A 15902-nucleotide genomic window follows, 5' to 3' on the forward strand; every position below is an offset into this window, starting at 1 on the left:
AAACACACCCCTCAAACACATTTAGAAATAAAATCCCATACCAACCAGTTTTTTAAAAAATAAAATAAAGGAAGCCAACAAAAAATGTACAAAATAAAAGTTTAAAAACAAAAAAATAAAAAGAGCGTTTTGAGAAGCCATTTTTAAAGCTTTCTAGACTTCTGGGAGGAAGTTTCAGGATCCTCTGATCTCACCCTCCCAACTTCCATTGATTTGGTTCGTTTTACTTTTGTTTATTTTGTCTCTTTGCCACTTATAAAATCTTGGCTTCTCAACGCACCTTTCCATGAGGTATTTTTTTTTTCAGGACAGAGAAAGACGGTTGAGCCATTTGTCTAACCAGAGAAAGTAAAGATTTCCCATTTATTCCCACGTATTTTTTTTCATCCTTTCTTCTTCAATTAAAAGTTTTTTGTGTGGTGGGGTTTTGTTTTTTTGTTGTACGCTTCCTTTGTTCACTTGGTTGGTTCTTTTTGGTTAAAAGTTTTGTCTCTCGCCTCCGAGTCTCTGTGAGCCACATAAAAGGGGGGGATTTTTATCCCTCTTCTGTGGTTTCATTTTTATTCCCCAGTGGTCTTCATCTTGTTGTTTTCTGTAGTGATGTCTATCAATTTTTGGTTTTTTTCTGGAAAATGTAAAGAATGCTGAAATTCCCGTTTTTTTGTTTTGTTTTGGTTTTTGTCAGGCACTGGAATATGAGTATTATTATTTTTTTCAGAACACAGATATAAAAATAAAAAGAATAAGAATAAAAATTACACATCCCCTGTTTTCAGAAAAATAACCCCTGATACTAACCCCAGGCAAAAATCAATTTAGAAAAGAAAAGCTACAGAAAAATTGAACACTGGCGAAAGAAAGAAAAAGCCGATAAAACAAAACGTACACGTTTAGTGCTGCCCATCCTGAAACAGTTGAAGGCTGAGACTTTCAATAAGGCTTCCTGTCTTGCAAAGACATGAGTATTTACATTTTGTACCCTGTGAGTAACCCAGATGTTACTAATAAGCTTACTCCTGAATGGATGCAATTAATTCCGTCCTCAGTGGGGTAACAGGGAGAGGGCAATGTCTAGGCTCCTCCATCTGCATTCGATACACTAGATCAGGATGGGGAAACTGTGGCCTTCCAAATGTTCCTGGACTCCAGCTCCCATCAGCTCCAGCAAGCATGGCCAATGCTCAGGGATGATGGGAGATGTAGTACAGCAACCTCTGAAGGGGCACAGAGTTCTCACCCAGGCACTAGATACTCTGGCCTTATGATGAATCAGAATCAGAGGTAAGGAACTAGACAGGGAGCAGTTTCCCCACCACCACCAGCTCTCCTTTCAAGCCAGAAATGGCTATATATATAGGAATGCATTGGCAAGCAAGCTGGTCCAAGGATGCTGTGGTCTAGAGGTTCTTGGGTGTTTTTTTTAGTTCATTGCAAGGCTGAGTCAGGTAGAAGCAGAGATGCAAAATAATAATAATCATTGCAGGACATCAGTTAGGAAACCATCATGGGAAGTTGGTACCTAATTCTCATTATTGCCTTTTGAAAGTCCTAGCCTTCGTATCTCATGAGAATCCCTCTAAACTATAAAGTTTATTCCGAAAAATACAGCAGAAAAGGATATTATTTTAGCATTTTAAAAAAGAAAAGGAAAATATTTATAGCAAGATCCTGAAATTAAACCAATATACCCCCACCCTGTCCAACCCTTTCTGGATCCCAAAGAAAAGTAAAAGAATAAATAAGAATAAATAAGAGTTTTGAAAGACATTCGACCAGACACAGAAGTTAGAAAAGTCTGTAAAAAGCTTTGGGTGAAGCTAGGACTGGTGATTTTTGGTGTGAGATTCATTTTCCCCTTAAGGATTTTAAATGTGTTTTTTCTTTTTTTCTTTTTCTTAAAAAAAAAAAAGAACAACCGATCCCCATTTATTTGTTTCCTTTCTGAAACTGTCCAGGAAACTAGCGAATAAGAAATAAAGATAAATCAATGAAAATAATTCAAGCAAACAATTGACAAAGTCACCTTTTGCAAGGCATTTTGTCCTGAACATCGGAGGGGAAAAAGAAAAAAGGAAAAAAATAAATGCTAAAAGTTTGGGGAATTCTTTTTGGTTTCTTCCTTTGTCCCTTTTTGCTTTGCTTGTTTGGTTGCTTTGGGTTATTTTTTGGTTGGTTTTTCGTTTGGCTGTTGCTGACAATTCTTTGTTTGGTTTTTTTTTTTTTTTGGTTTCACTCGTCGGTTTGTACGTCCGCTCCTTACTACCCCCACGTGTCGAGAAGGCGGGGAGGATGCTCCCCCCTCAGCCCTCATTCCGTCTTGGCATCCGGCTCGGTGGATCCGGGACCAGCCTGCCCCAGAGTCTGCGCCACTTCGCTGGAGGAGCTGCATGAGGAACAGGAGGAGGAGGAAGAGGAGGAAGAAGAGGAGGAGGTCAGGGTGGGCGACTTGCTGGGCATGGAGGCAGCCACAGCAGCAGCAGCCGCCGACACCAGCCCCACGCCTCCCGGGGCAGCACTCAGCAAGGGCAGGCCTGCATGGTTGAGGAAGAGCGACGAAGTCACGATGCTCTGGCTTCCAGTCGTGCCTCCGCTGGTACTGAAGACCAAGTTACCACTGGCATCAAGGCTGGTAATTGGCAGGCTTCCACCACTGGCCAATGCTGCAAAGGAGGAGGGGGGAAAGAACAGCAGTTAGGGCGCATGTGCGCCAGCATGATGTCAGTAGCTTCTGGTCACAGAATCGTCGAAATGTAGAAGCGTAGAGTTGGAAGGGACCACGGGGGTCATCTAGTCCAACCCCCTTGAAATATACTCGGAGTTTGCAGATTCACTTCCACCTGGAGCTGTATTGGGTGCCTCCTGTGGACCAATCAGACTGCTGCATTCTGAATCCTATTGTTCTAGGACCAATCAGACTGCTGCATTCTGAATCCTATTGTTCTAGGACCAATCAGACTGCTGCATTCTGAATCCTATTGTTCTAGGACCAATCAGACTGCTGCATTCTGAATCCTATTGTTCTAGGACCAGTCAGACTGCTGCATTCTGAATCCTATTGTTCTAGGACCAGTCAGACTGCTGCATTCTGAATCCTATTGTTCTAGGACCAATCAGACTGCTGCATTCTGAATCCTATTGTTCTAGGACCAATCAGACTGCTGCATTCTGAATCCTATTGTTCTAGGACCAATCACACTGCTTCATTCTGAATCCTATTGTTCTAGGACCAATCAGACTGCTGCATTCTGAATCCTATTGTTCTAGGACCAGTCAGACTGCTGCCTTTTGGATTCTATTCAACTCAGTACATAACACCCCTGCAATGCAAGACTCTTTTGCCCAACATGGGGCTCGAACCCACGACCCTGAGACTAAGGGTCTCCTGTTCTTCCGACTGAGCTATCCCAGCCTCCAGCATGCAATGGGCCCAGAGGAACTGCATTAGCACTGTGGCTCTCCTCTTGATGTGTTGATGCGGGGGTCATCTTTTCTCAGGAGCCTCCGAGGCCCCCTACCATGACAAAATGGCAGCAGCACATTTCAGCACAGCCGCAGTTCAAATGACACCTGCTCCAAACCACAGCTCCACATCACTGTCTCCCTCCCCCAGCACGTTTCACATAGAAAAGGACACATGGTGTGTGGCGAGAAGGGTGAGCGCAGATGATTAGCAGGTGCAATGTTACAGACGGATGTTATGGAGTAGGATGCTTTCTACCATAGGTAAGCTAAGGGATGGGATGGAGAAGAGACCTCAACAGGAATGAGAGGAGGTTCTGAGGGACTCCACTGACCTGTTGCACTCATGCATCCGCACGACATTTGCACAGCAGCATCTCACATACACTTTCACCTAGACTCAAATGTTTCATGCTTGAAATCATAGAGGGGGAGGTGTTTTTAAAGACAGGCCTGCACATGGGGATGGTCCCCAACTCAGTGGTAGAACTCATGCCTTGCCTACAGAAGGACACAGTTTCAATGCCCTGCATCTCCATCTAAAAGGATCTCAGGGCTGAAAGAACCCTGTTTGAATCCCAAAGGAGCTGCTGTTGAATAGACAACCCTGGGCTAGACAGACCAGGGGTTTGATTCAGGGCAAGACAGCTTTATCTGCTCAATCTGTAACCCATCAAGGCAAGACACAGGCACACCAGTGATGCGCCATGGGCTTGACAATCCCATTTTTGTAGTTCTAAGCAGGTACTAAAAACTGGTTTCAATGAGTCTCTGATAAGCCATCGTGCATGACTGCATTGGGCATGGTGGGTAACCAGTTTTACAGGCTGGTTTTAGGCACTTCTACAAGTGTGATTTCTGGCTGGTCGCTGTGGGGAACAGGATGTTGGTCTTCAGCCTTGGACACAGAGTTTTACATCACAGACCCTGTGCCATATGATGACCTCAGTGAGCAGACAACACGGGAAAACTGAAAGAAGTGGGCAGAGAAATTCATGGTTGGCTCAATGCTGCCATCTGTTGAGAATAGGAATGAGTGAATATGCCAATTTCTCTGTCTCTCATTTTCTCAATCTTAAATTCAGCTTTCCACATTAGTTTGTGATTTATTTATTTTTTAAAAAATCCTCATGAAAATTCACCAATGTTTTAGTGTGAATTTCTCCTAATACGTAATCAGTTTTGAAGAATGGCTGTGTGTCGGGTTTATGTATTCCTTCTGTGTGTATTTGTTCACATACACCCACTTTTTCTTCTCTCTCTCTCTCACCCACACCCACACAGTCTTGTACAGACAGGCCAGTGGAGCAAATGGCAGTGATGACATCATGTCTGATCTTCTTTTTCACAAACCTTGTATGGTGGCCAGCGGGTTGGTGGCCATTAGCGCTGGGTTTAACCCTGCATTCACCCCTAGCACTGTGCTTCTGAAATCAAACCAGAGGCAGCAGGTTAAAGTTGGGGATCTACAGTGCTAACACTAGAGTGCCACCCACCCACCCCCACAATCACCTGTTCGAAATGGGTCCAGAAGGTAGCTTAAAATGACGTGTGAGACATTGTTTTATGGAGAGTCTGTTATTTCAGGTGAGTTCTAAGTCCCGTACTGTTTGGGTTCTGTCCCCCAAGCCCCCCTCCCTCTAATGGTGTGAGCCTAGCCAGGATCAAACCTCTTTTCCCACAGTCCAACCATTGAGGAAGCTGAACCCCCCCCCCCAAAAAAAAATACCTTTCTCTCCCACACCACTTACCCCGTACTGGGATTCAGGCCTTGCAAGCTGATAGCTGGGTGACTGCTGCTCTGGGGGCTGGGGTTTGTGCTGTTGCTTGGGGGTGGCGTGACCGAGTTGAGGGTGGTGCCCCCTGCTCCCACCGCTGTCCGACTGGGGGTCAGGGAGCAGACTGTGGGGGACAAGGTAGTAACTGTCCAAAAGAAGAGCAAAGAAAGTGAAGGAGAGTTGCCAAGGCTGGTGGTCAGAAGCAGGAGCCCACAGGCATGGTAGCCAGCCATTATTGGGAGCTGCACCAACTCTGCCTCTCCCCCCAGAGAGGGCATCCTCCCAACAGCATGCTGAGCTTCAGAGGCACACAGAAGTGAAAGATCTCTACATGTTTCCAAGTTCCTCTGAAGCTCAGTGTGACATCTCATCCCCTGAATGTTCAGAGTCAAGACAAAACTAAGTACATCTTTGCAGAGCACGTAATTAAAATTTAGATCTTGCTACTACTGGATACCTCCTGCCAACTTAGCAGTTCAAAAGCACGCCAGAGTGCAAGTAGATAAATAGGTACTGCTCCGGCGGGAAGGTAGACGGTGTTTCCGTGAGCTGCTCTGGTTTGCCAGAAGTGGTTTAGTCATGCTGGCCACATGACCCGGAAGTTGTACGCCGGCTCCCTTGGCCAATAAAGCATGATGAGTGCCACAACCCCAGAGTTGGTCACGAGTGGACCTAATGGTCAGGGGTCCCTTTACCCTTTACCTTACTACTGGATACAGTGAGGTGTGGGGTGAAACTGCCGCAGCTCTCACCATGAGAGCAGAGACGCTTTCACCCCAGTGCCTCGCAAGCCATGACAACTTTTTTGTGAGGCTTTTGTGCGAGGCTCAGCTGGGGGGTGGGGAAGCCAAAGGAGGAACAAGCTGCATTGGCCTGGCAATACAGCTCACTCCTCCCTCTGTGGTATGAAAGGCGGAGTGATAGCAGCTTCACCTGACAGTATATTGCAGGTGAAACCGCCACTGATCCTGAGTCCCTCTGCTACCAGCGGCCTAATGTTGAAAGTGGCGCTGGTAGCAGAGGAATTCAGGAGTGGCATCAGTTTCACCTGCGATATACCACCAGGCGAAGCCACCATTGTGGTCTGCCTCTCATACCAGTCCTGGGTGATGTATTGATATTTCACCCAGGCCTAATGATGATCACGTACTAACTCCAGTACTGAAGCCAGTATACCTCTGAATCACAAGTGGGGAGTAGCGATGTTGCACTCAGGTCCTGCCCTAAGCCAACAACTCCATAGATTGTTTCCCACTGGAGGAAGAGAAGAGCAAAGCAGGAGTGTTCAAGCTGTGTGTAATTTGTATAACCATGGTTTGTGGCTTAGGGCTTATCCACACTCCGCACTTTAAAACTCTGTGTCCAAGCAAGCGCACACAACCTTCTTTTTGCTGCAAAGCTTTTTCTGCAAAAACCTGCTCTTTAACGCTCAATTGGAGTAAATGTAAATCTGCAGAAAACCCAAATTGGTGTTTGCTTTAGAAAAGTGCTAAAGAGCAGGTTTTCGCAGGGAAAGATCCAGAGGCACTGACTTTTTAAGCATAAACCTGTGTCTGCAAAGAGCGGGGCAAAAGGGAAGTGTGAATAAGCCCTCTGTGTTTCATTCAAATAGTTGGACAGTTTCTCCAAAACAGCTTTTCCCTCTACAGAATGCCAGATGAGAATTTGCAGGGGTAAACACATTGGGAGCGCTATGGAGAGCTAAGCCAGCTAAGTGCATATGCTTTTGAACATTAAAAAAAACCCCATCACACAAATAGTTAAGATCCTTCTTGTCACATGTCATTTGTCTGCCCAAAATTGCAGCCTCCTAAGAATTTTTTTCATTAAAAGAGAAAAAAAAATGTTATTGTTGGATGTTGTTAAATATATTCCTGCGCTAACATGTCATTGAATATATCAGCACTAGGTCAGGTTGGATGGCTTCGCATTGGTTTTATGCTGTGGTGTAACCAGACAATACAACTGCCATCACCTGCTGCTGAAACATTGGCTGAGCATCACCCCAGATTCCAGCCTGCAGATCTCACCAAGTTCAAAACAATTCCTATGTCTGCATCTGCCATAGCATTGCCAGCGGCATTACAAATGCCAGGTCATCACAATTCAGAGGCAATTTCCCAGTGTGTGGGGTATGTGGTAGCAGCAGAGGGAGCAAAGCACAACTTTGTTGTGCTCTTTTTGGCCTCACTAGCACCCCAAGTCTTGCTTCCAAGTCCCCTTAAGCATGTAGCAAGAAGTTACCGGTAAGTTTTGCAGAGCTAAATGGAGAGCACAAGAGTGTTGCACTGTTTCCACACCAGGTATGGGACTGGGACAACTAGCCCCATCATCTCAAGTGAATAATATGTGCATAGCAGCATTTTCTTACCTGGTAGTCCCAGTCCTTTCCTGGCATGGAAACATGCTCTCCTGGGGCCTCTGGAGCACCTGCTGCCTTCTCTGCCATTGCCACCTCTTGCTGTGCCAAGGTAAGATATACAGGTCAGGGCTGGGGAAGGAGGTGGCAATGGAGGCAGCAGGTGCTTTGAATGACTGTAAGCATTTTGCAAGTGCCGAGAGTGGGTCCTCAAAAGCGCTTGGGCCTTTGGAAGTCTTAACATCAGGATGCATTCTCACTCATAACCCAACAGACTGCTCTTGTGTCATTTCCGCAACCTCAACACCTTGAGCTCTCAGCAGCCCACCACTGGACAGCTGTGCTAGAAGGAGGCAAAGGAAAGGGGAAAGGGGGTCCCAGGGAGAAGGGAATGTGTCACCGAAAGACAACTACCTGTTGTGCTCAGACTACTGGAAGCCTGGGAGAGGGGCAGACTTGTGCCGGTGCCTGGGCTGGTCACCTGGAGGAGATGCAGCAGAGAAACGGACTGTCAGAGACACAATGGATAAAATCCACATAAAGACCTTTCTCCCCTGACTGGGGATCATATCTAAGATGCAAGCAGCAGACTAGGCTGGGGCGACACTCATGAACGATTTAAGTATGTTAGACATAAATTCTGTAATGTGAGCAATAGGAATGTACATTATTTGAGGAAGTTAAGGTAAGAAGCCTAGGGACCTGGAAAGTTTGTACCATGTATCAAATGGGGTGGTAAGTGGATTGGTAAATGCAAGCTCAGTGAAGTTGCAGTGAAAGATCAGGTAGGTAGGCAGAGTTTTGTATGAGCACAATATATGCATTATGTAAAAGGATATATCAAGGAAGGAAGCTTTGTATCATATGGGGGGCAAGTAATGTAGGCATTGTCCATTGGGGGAAGTAGTGGGAGTGGGGTTCACACTCCAAACTGTGAAGCTAAGTGTATGATTAAAGATACAGTGCAGAGGAAAATAATACATGTATGTATTAAATTTTATTCATTTTTATTTATTAAATGTCTATTCTCTGAAAGGAGCCCAGGGCAGCAAATTCAGAAAAAGTAGCACTATTAAGGCATCTTAGAAATAATCCTGACACATATGCAGACTTGGATAAAGGCCACAAATTAAAAGACTTGCTGGAAGAGGAAAGTCTTCAGCAGGTGCCAAAAAGACAAACAGAGCTAGCACCTGTCCAATATTTAACAGGTAGGCACCACAACACCTGTTACTATTATTTTAGCACAGGTTTAAATTTTTTGAAAGTTTTAAACAGTTGCTTTTATATTTTTTTAAAAGCGATAAACTTTATTGCTTTTTTGTAAAGTGCTTTGAGGGGTACAAAAAAACCCTAGCATATAATTTTTCTGAAATAAATAAGCTCTAAAGGCCAAATTCAGCTATTGTGCAGAATGGACACCCTGATAAGATGGTATCTACAAGAGGCCCTCACCTGCACAGCACAGAAGGCATGTTCCATACAGGTATATTCCATGGAGTTTTGTGCTGGGGGGGCGGGGGGGGGAGTGAACGTGTGTAGGAACGTACCATGTGAGGGCTGTAGCCAGGAGGCTTGCCCTGGGCAGGCAACATGGGAGCAGAGCTGCAAGGGTTAATCCGCTTCTCTTTCTGGCGGCGGTTGCAGAACCAGACGCGAATCACCTCCTTCTCCATGTTCAGTTGCTCGGCAATAAGTAGGATCTCCTCTGAGGTAGGCTTCTGGTTCTGCAGTTTGGGGGAAGGTGTTGGAAGTAGGGGGGAAACAGGATGGTGTGACATTGGGGCAAGTCATGGCATAGAGTCCCAACAGGAGCACAAAACAAAACAAATAATAGAAATATGTAGGGGGCTGTTCTACTCATTCTAAAGAACGTTAGATCTGCTGCCAAACTATCACGTGAACCTGAAATACAGGCAGCGGATGAAACTAGAAAGGATGAGGCACAGAACTGCTGCTGCTCTGTGTCACTTTCTCTGCTCTTTCTGGTACACAGCATAGGCGCCGACTCCATGGGGCTTGAGGGGGCTTGAGCCCCCTCAAAAAAATTTTTGGGGGGGCTCAGCCCCCCCAATAATCTCGGGCGCCCTTGCTGCCGTCCCCCGCCTCCTCCCCACCTGCTCCCTCCCCAGCCAGCCAGCCAGCCGCGCGCCCTAGCTGGAGAGCCCCGGCCGTCCCCCGCGAGAACAGGGGAATCCCCGGGGGCGGGGGCTTCTGCCGCTAGCCCCAGGTTTCCCGCATATCAGCTGTTCCGGAGCTGATTAATAGGCAGCAGCACGCTCTCCCCTATTCGCTCACGAGGGGGCGGCGCCACTTCATTTGCATATTCATGAGCTTATTTGCATATTCATGAGCTTATTTACATTTCACGAGCTTTCCCGGCCCCCCCAATATTTTTTATAAGTCCGCGTCCCTGGTACACAGCACATAACAAAACGTCATCCTGCTGAGAATTTCCCTGCCTTTGCTTCTGACAACCAATAACGTGAGGCTTAAGCTGACCTATCAGTTAAATGCAAGAGAGTTACGGTAAATGAACTTAAAAAACAACCCAGAACACACACCTAGGCTGTGCACACACCTTGCATTTAAATACACATTTAAAGCACATGGTTTTTCAAGAATCCTCGGAACTGTAGTGCTGTGAAGGGTGAACTGTGGCTGCCAGGATTCTCTGGGGGAAGTAATGTGCTTAAAATGTATGGTGTGTACACACTTCTATCAGCTGGAATCAAATGAGAAGAGAGTCAGCCATTCCTTTGGGAGACCTGGGTTCGAGTGGTAGCTCAGCCAAAGACTAGCATAGGCTTTGGGGAAGTCATACTCTCTCAGCCTTGTTTTCCCATTTGTTGTAAAATAGGAGTGTCATTAATTACCTGGACTAAAATCAGAAGCCCTTGGCTCTGTGTGAGCCACCAGAGCAGCAGTTTGGAGCACCTTCTAGGTAGGGCAATGAAGTCTTCTCAAGCTCTTCCTAGGATGGCCATTGGGCCTTCCTAAATAGGAAGAGCTATAGAGGGCTTCCTGTTTGGGTCAGGAGTTTGCCAGAGCAAAGTGGATTTCCTGGCTCTTGTGTTTTCTTTGATTCTGACTCAATGCCTGGTCCAGGGATGAGAAACTTCAGGATCAAGCGCCGAATGTGAGTCTCCATGCCACTCTCTCTGGCTATGCCTCCTTTCTCCAGGCCCCATGCATAGCTGGCCTCGATTCTCACAAGTGTTTTTTGCCCAGCAGGAATGAGTCACTGAATACAGATAATGCCTCTTGCTTGTCTGGGTTGAGGTTAGAGAGGTGTGCATAGAAACTTGCCTACTGTTTACTATGTACATTGATTGCCTCACTCACTTTTGCCTCTGGCCCCACCCACCACTAACATGGCCCTTGGAAGGTTGCCCAGAAAGGAATGTGGCCCTTACTTTGAAAAAGGTTCCCCACCCTTGCCTTGGCTCCTCAGATTCCCATTCCCTGGCATAACCCCTGGTTTTCTTGCAATTGCTGCCAAGGGCAGTAAAATTGGCCTTTTCCCCCAACAGCTTTTCCCCATGAAGAACTAGAGATAAGGAAAAGTTGCTGAAAGCCTTGGAAAGTGATATACAATCTAAAATTGTATTGTAAAATTGCTTAATTTTGTTTTTATTCATTTCCTTATATGTCACACACTTCCTGAGAATAAAACCGGGGCGGCCCATGCATGGCCTTATCTGATTCTGTCCTTACAGCAGCCTTGAGATGTGGGTTCGGTGAGGAACCCTACTAGCCGAGGTCAGAGTTTCGCAGGAGAACAGGAATTTGAAACCTGGTTTTTCCATATCATACTTTAGGTACGTGGGGGGCTGGACAATGGGAAATGCCTCACCGCGAGAAAGCTTTTTTCCAATGCGAAGCGGACATTGGTCTCAATGCTGGTCCGTTTCTTGCGGCGCCGGCCTGGCAGCCCATCAAAGCCCATGTTGGGACTGCTCAGCTGGTTGGGGCTGGGAAGTGTGGAGTCCACAGACATTGTCTCTGAAACATGAGGTGTGGGGGAGCCATTTAGTCACCTTGCAAACATCATCACCCAGTGCACAGCACCCCACCTGGTGTGTTACCTCTTTCCTATGGCTTGATCCAGTTTCACTATCTTCATCTTTCCCTCTACTGGGCCTAGTTTCCACTTGCTTGCCTTGAGAAGTGACACCAGTCCCTTGCCTCTCTGCCATCTCCTTGTGACTTTAGAGATGGTGCCCTCCAGATGTTGTTGAGACTACAACTCCCACAATCTGTGGCCACTGTTCATGCTGGCTGGGGCTGATGGGAATTTAGCAACATCTGGAGGGAGCTATGTCGGAGTCCTGCTTTAGAGAGTTCACACTGGATTGGCTTTTAAGCAGCCTGTGTAACAGTAGCTTCTCAGCTCAAAAAACGAAACCTTTGAAGATCTATCTTAGTAGCAGTCAAGGGGCAATTTTAAAGTTGAATGTATATGCTGAGGAAATATTTTCCCATGTTCTGCCTTACTGGGAAGTAATCTGCAGAACTTTGAGCCCATAAATTTTCCTAAAGGCCTGAAGTTAGCATTCTCTCCCTCTGTCCTTGGAGGCTTGGGCCAGGCCCCCTGTCCACCCACCGGCTCCCCAAAGGCCTGTTCAGGCCTATCTGACACCTGCATTAGGCCAGACATGTGGGGAGCATTCTTAGATAATGAAGTCATTCTTTTCTATTCCGTTATGTTCTCCCCAGCCCTGACAATGATTTCCCTCACACCTGCTCATTTCCACATCTTTCCTCTCCACCAACTCAATCAGGGCTTAGCTTCCTCAGCAGAAAATATCTCAGATCTTGAGATCCACCTTCCTTCTAATCGCTTGTTCCCACCCACCCCCAAAAGCTCTTTTATTTTTGCCTCTAAGAGGCCTTAACCCTCCTCCAGCAGACCTCAGCTTCTTCCTGCTCGCTTCCTCCTCTCCACTTACCAGCGTCATTGAGCCATTTCTCCAGTAGAGGTTTGAGTTTGCACATGTTCTTAAAGCTGAGATTGAGTGCCTCAAAGCGCGAGATGGTTGTCTGGCTGAAGTCATTCCCATAAAGCTTCCCCATGGCCAGCCCCACATCACCCTGTGGAGGAGAGAGACAGAGGTGGGGAGAGAAGCTGTTACCGAGAGCATACAACCTGCCGGGGCATTAAGATCACCAGAGGAGGCCCATCTATAGCAGAAATACACCATGTATAAACACCAGAGGGTGCCTCAATTGTAGAATACTCCCCTCAGGGAGGTACAGGTGACACCAACATTTTCTTCTCTTCGGTACATGCTTAAAACCTTTTTCATTTGCCCAGGTGTTTATATTATGGAATTTTTAGTTGGTTGGCTGATTTTATTCCTCTTCAATTTTATTGCATTACTGACAATGGGTTGCATCATACTCTGAATAGACCCACTGAAATACAGTGGTGCCCCGCAAGACGAATGCCTCGCAAGACGGAAAACTTGCTAGACGAAAGAGTTTTCCTTTTTGGAGGTGCTTCGCAAAACGAATTTCCTATGGGCTTGCTTCGCAAGACGACAATGTCTTGCGAGTTCCTGCTGGTTCTTTTTCCTCCCCCCCCCCCTTTTCTAAGCCACTAAGCCACTTATCAGCTGATCCGATCAGCAGATAAGCCGCTAAAAGCCGCTAAAAGCCGCTAAAAGCCGCTAATAGCGCTAATCCGTCAATGGGCTTGCTTCGCAAGACGAAAAAACTGCTAGACGAAGAGAATCACAGAACGGATTCTTTTCGTCTTGCGAGGCACCACTGTACAAGACTAACTCAAGTCCACTGATTTCAGTGGGTCTAAGTGCTGAATACAACCCACTGTTTTATAATGTATTTCTACTGTTAAAAATTCTTGAAAATATTACTGGTTTTGTACTGTGGATGCGTATAAACTGCTTAGTTTACTACTTTTGGCTAAAAGTAGTAAAAAAGCCTGTGTATAAAACAAAAGCAACAACAACAACAAAACACAAAAAACCACAAAAAAATACTTAAGGCTGTGCATTCAAACTGGCGTGATCTCTGCCTCACTCCTCAGGGAAGGTTGTGCTTATGCAACCAACATGGGGAATGTACTTTCTAGAGCTGCTCCTAGTTCTATGTATGTTTGGGGCACTTCCAGGATGTCACTATTTTCGATTCCATCACATTCAGGCAAGTTTAGGTTGCACAATTAAATGTGATTTGGAGATACATGACCACCTCATCAAAAGATCAACATGATCTAGGCTCCCTGTGAACAATTAAGAATGAATGCTAAATCACTGAATCATAGAACTGTAGAGTTGGAAGGGACTCACAAGGATCCTCTAGTCTAAAGCCTCTAATGTCCAACAATGTCTAACCACCCCACAAACTTTGGGCAAACAAATTGGAATGAATGTTCAATAAACAGGTCATCTGGAAGTGACCTTAGTCTCCCCCCCCCCAGGGAACATTGCCGCCTCAACCCGATGCTTCTTTCATATGAACCAACCTGGACCCTGCGATCACCATCCGAGGCTCTTCTTTCCTGCATTGCAGGCGGTTGGACTAGATGACCCTTGGGATCCCTTCTAACTCTACAATTCTATGATTCTTTGTGTGCCTCCTCCACAATAGCTCCAGAGGGTGACAACAGGAGAACAGGCCTTATCTGCATTGGCTCCCCGCTTGTGGAATGCTGTCTCCAGAGAGGCTTGCTTGGCACCTTCATTACATATCTTTAGATGCCAGGCAAAAGCATTCCTCTTCTCCCAGGCCTTTGGCTAATTAAACAATTGAAGGCCTTTTAAACTGAGGGGAGAGTCATTCTTGTTTTTGTTTGTTACTATGTTATGTGTTCTTGTGTTTTTATGTTGTAAACTGTCCTGTAGTCCTTGGATGGAGGACGATATAGAAATTTAATAAACGGAACAGTAATTTCACAGCGAAAATGTTTGTAAATTAAGTGAAGAAGAAGAAGAAGAAGAAGTGTTTGGATTTGATATCCCGCTTTATCACTCCCCTAAGGAGTCTCAAAGCGGCTAACATTCTCCTTTCCCTTCCTCCCCCACAACAAACACTCTGTGAGGTGAGTGAGGCTGAGAGACTTCAAAGAAGTGTGGCTGGCCCAAGGTCACCCAGCAGCTGCATGTGGAGGAGCGGAGACATGAACCCGGTTCCCCAGATTACGAGTCCACCACTCTTAACCACTACACCACACTGGCTTTCAGTGTGAATATACAGAATTGGCAAAATTAACTTCAATTATAAGATACCAATCAAATCAAAAGTTAAGAATGGAGTGGAAGTATTTCGAAGATTCTATGTCAAAATATTGTTCTAAAAATGACATGCTAATAAGCTTAGAATGAAAAATGTAAACAATAACAAAACCAACAAAGAAGGAAAAATCAGAATGTAACAAAAATAATTTATTATAGAATGCAAGGAAAAAAGGTAGAAAGAAATATAAAGAAGTCAAATTGCTGTGGAGGGAAGTAGAGGGTGGGTAGTGGGTTTTATAATTATGTATATAATTAAGTAGCTGTTGTAATTTAGATATTATATTTTATATGAGGGAATCATTGGGAATTTTGGTTATTATGTATATATGTTAAGTTTCAATAAAGATCTTGGCGGGGGGAGGAGAAAATAATAATAATAATTTCACAGTGAAAATGTTCACAGGGCCACATCTGGCACAGCCCCCTAAAAGAAACCAACGACATCCCACTCTTCCATCGTGGACTAGCCTAAGCCAGACACCTTGGCCTGTACCTGTGTGAAGCCCAGCTTGATACGCCGCTGCTTGAAGGTGCGGGCAAACTGCTCCAGCTCCTCCAAGTCGCTGGGCTCCTCAGGGTGTGAAGGGGTCTCCAGGCATTTGGGCGGCTGTGAGTGAGTGAGGTGGGACTCGGGGAGGCCAGGCCGAGTCACTTGCTGCGGAGCAGAAAGAAGACACAGAAACACTGAACCAAGATGCACGAAAGCACTGAACAGAAGGCAAAGAATAATGTATGAACAAGACCTCAGTGAAACAGCTTAGGGCTCGTCCACACTTCCACCACTCCCGTGCCTAGAAAGCACGGGGCCAAGCGGTCTTCTGCCTGACCCACTCCTTTCCCAGGGAAACCCTGCACTCTAGCTCCAAACTGGAGCAAATCTGGAGAAAACCCAACTTGTTGTGCGCTTCAGTTGAACTCTAAAGAGTGATTTCCCCCTCCCTGCCTCCCGGGCCAAGCAGTGGGACAAAAGGACACTGCTTCCCAGGTGGTGTCAATATTACCATATTACTTATATCCCATTGTTGGCTCTGGTCAGACATTTCT

At 45.9% G+C, this 15902-nt stretch overlaps 1 protein-coding gene across 10 annotated transcripts in view; it reads right to left on the reverse strand.

The window, feature by feature from the left end:
* Positions 1-212: 212 nt before the first annotated feature.
* POU2F2 (POU class 2 homeobox 2) overlaps positions 213-15902 on the reverse strand; it is a 105629-nt gene continuing 89939 nt past the window's right edge. For all 10 annotated transcript variants that reach the window (XM_082232658.1, XM_082232661.1, XM_082232663.1 and 7 more), the window contains 8 exons: positions 15352-15513; positions 12549-12690; positions 11453-11601; positions 9147-9323; positions 8011-8077; positions 5211-5382; positions 4813-4886; positions 213-2660 (listed from right to left, as the gene is read on the reverse strand). In XM_082232658.1, the coding sequence (XP_082088784.1) occupies positions 2308-2660; positions 4813-4886; positions 5211-5382; positions 8011-8077; positions 9147-9323; positions 11453-11601; positions 12549-12690; positions 15352-15513 (1296 nt within the window). In that variant the 3' untranslated portion in view covers positions 213-2307. The remainder of the gene's footprint in view (positions 2661-4812; positions 4887-5210; positions 5383-8010; positions 8078-9146; positions 9324-11452; positions 11602-12548; positions 12691-15351; positions 15514-15902) is intronic.

This window comes from Podarcis vaucheri (assembly GCF_965113315.1).
Source record: "Podarcis vaucheri genome assembly, chromosome: 7".
Classification (NCBI taxonomy): Eukaryota; Metazoa; Chordata; class Lepidosauria; order Squamata; family Lacertidae; genus Podarcis; species Podarcis vaucheri.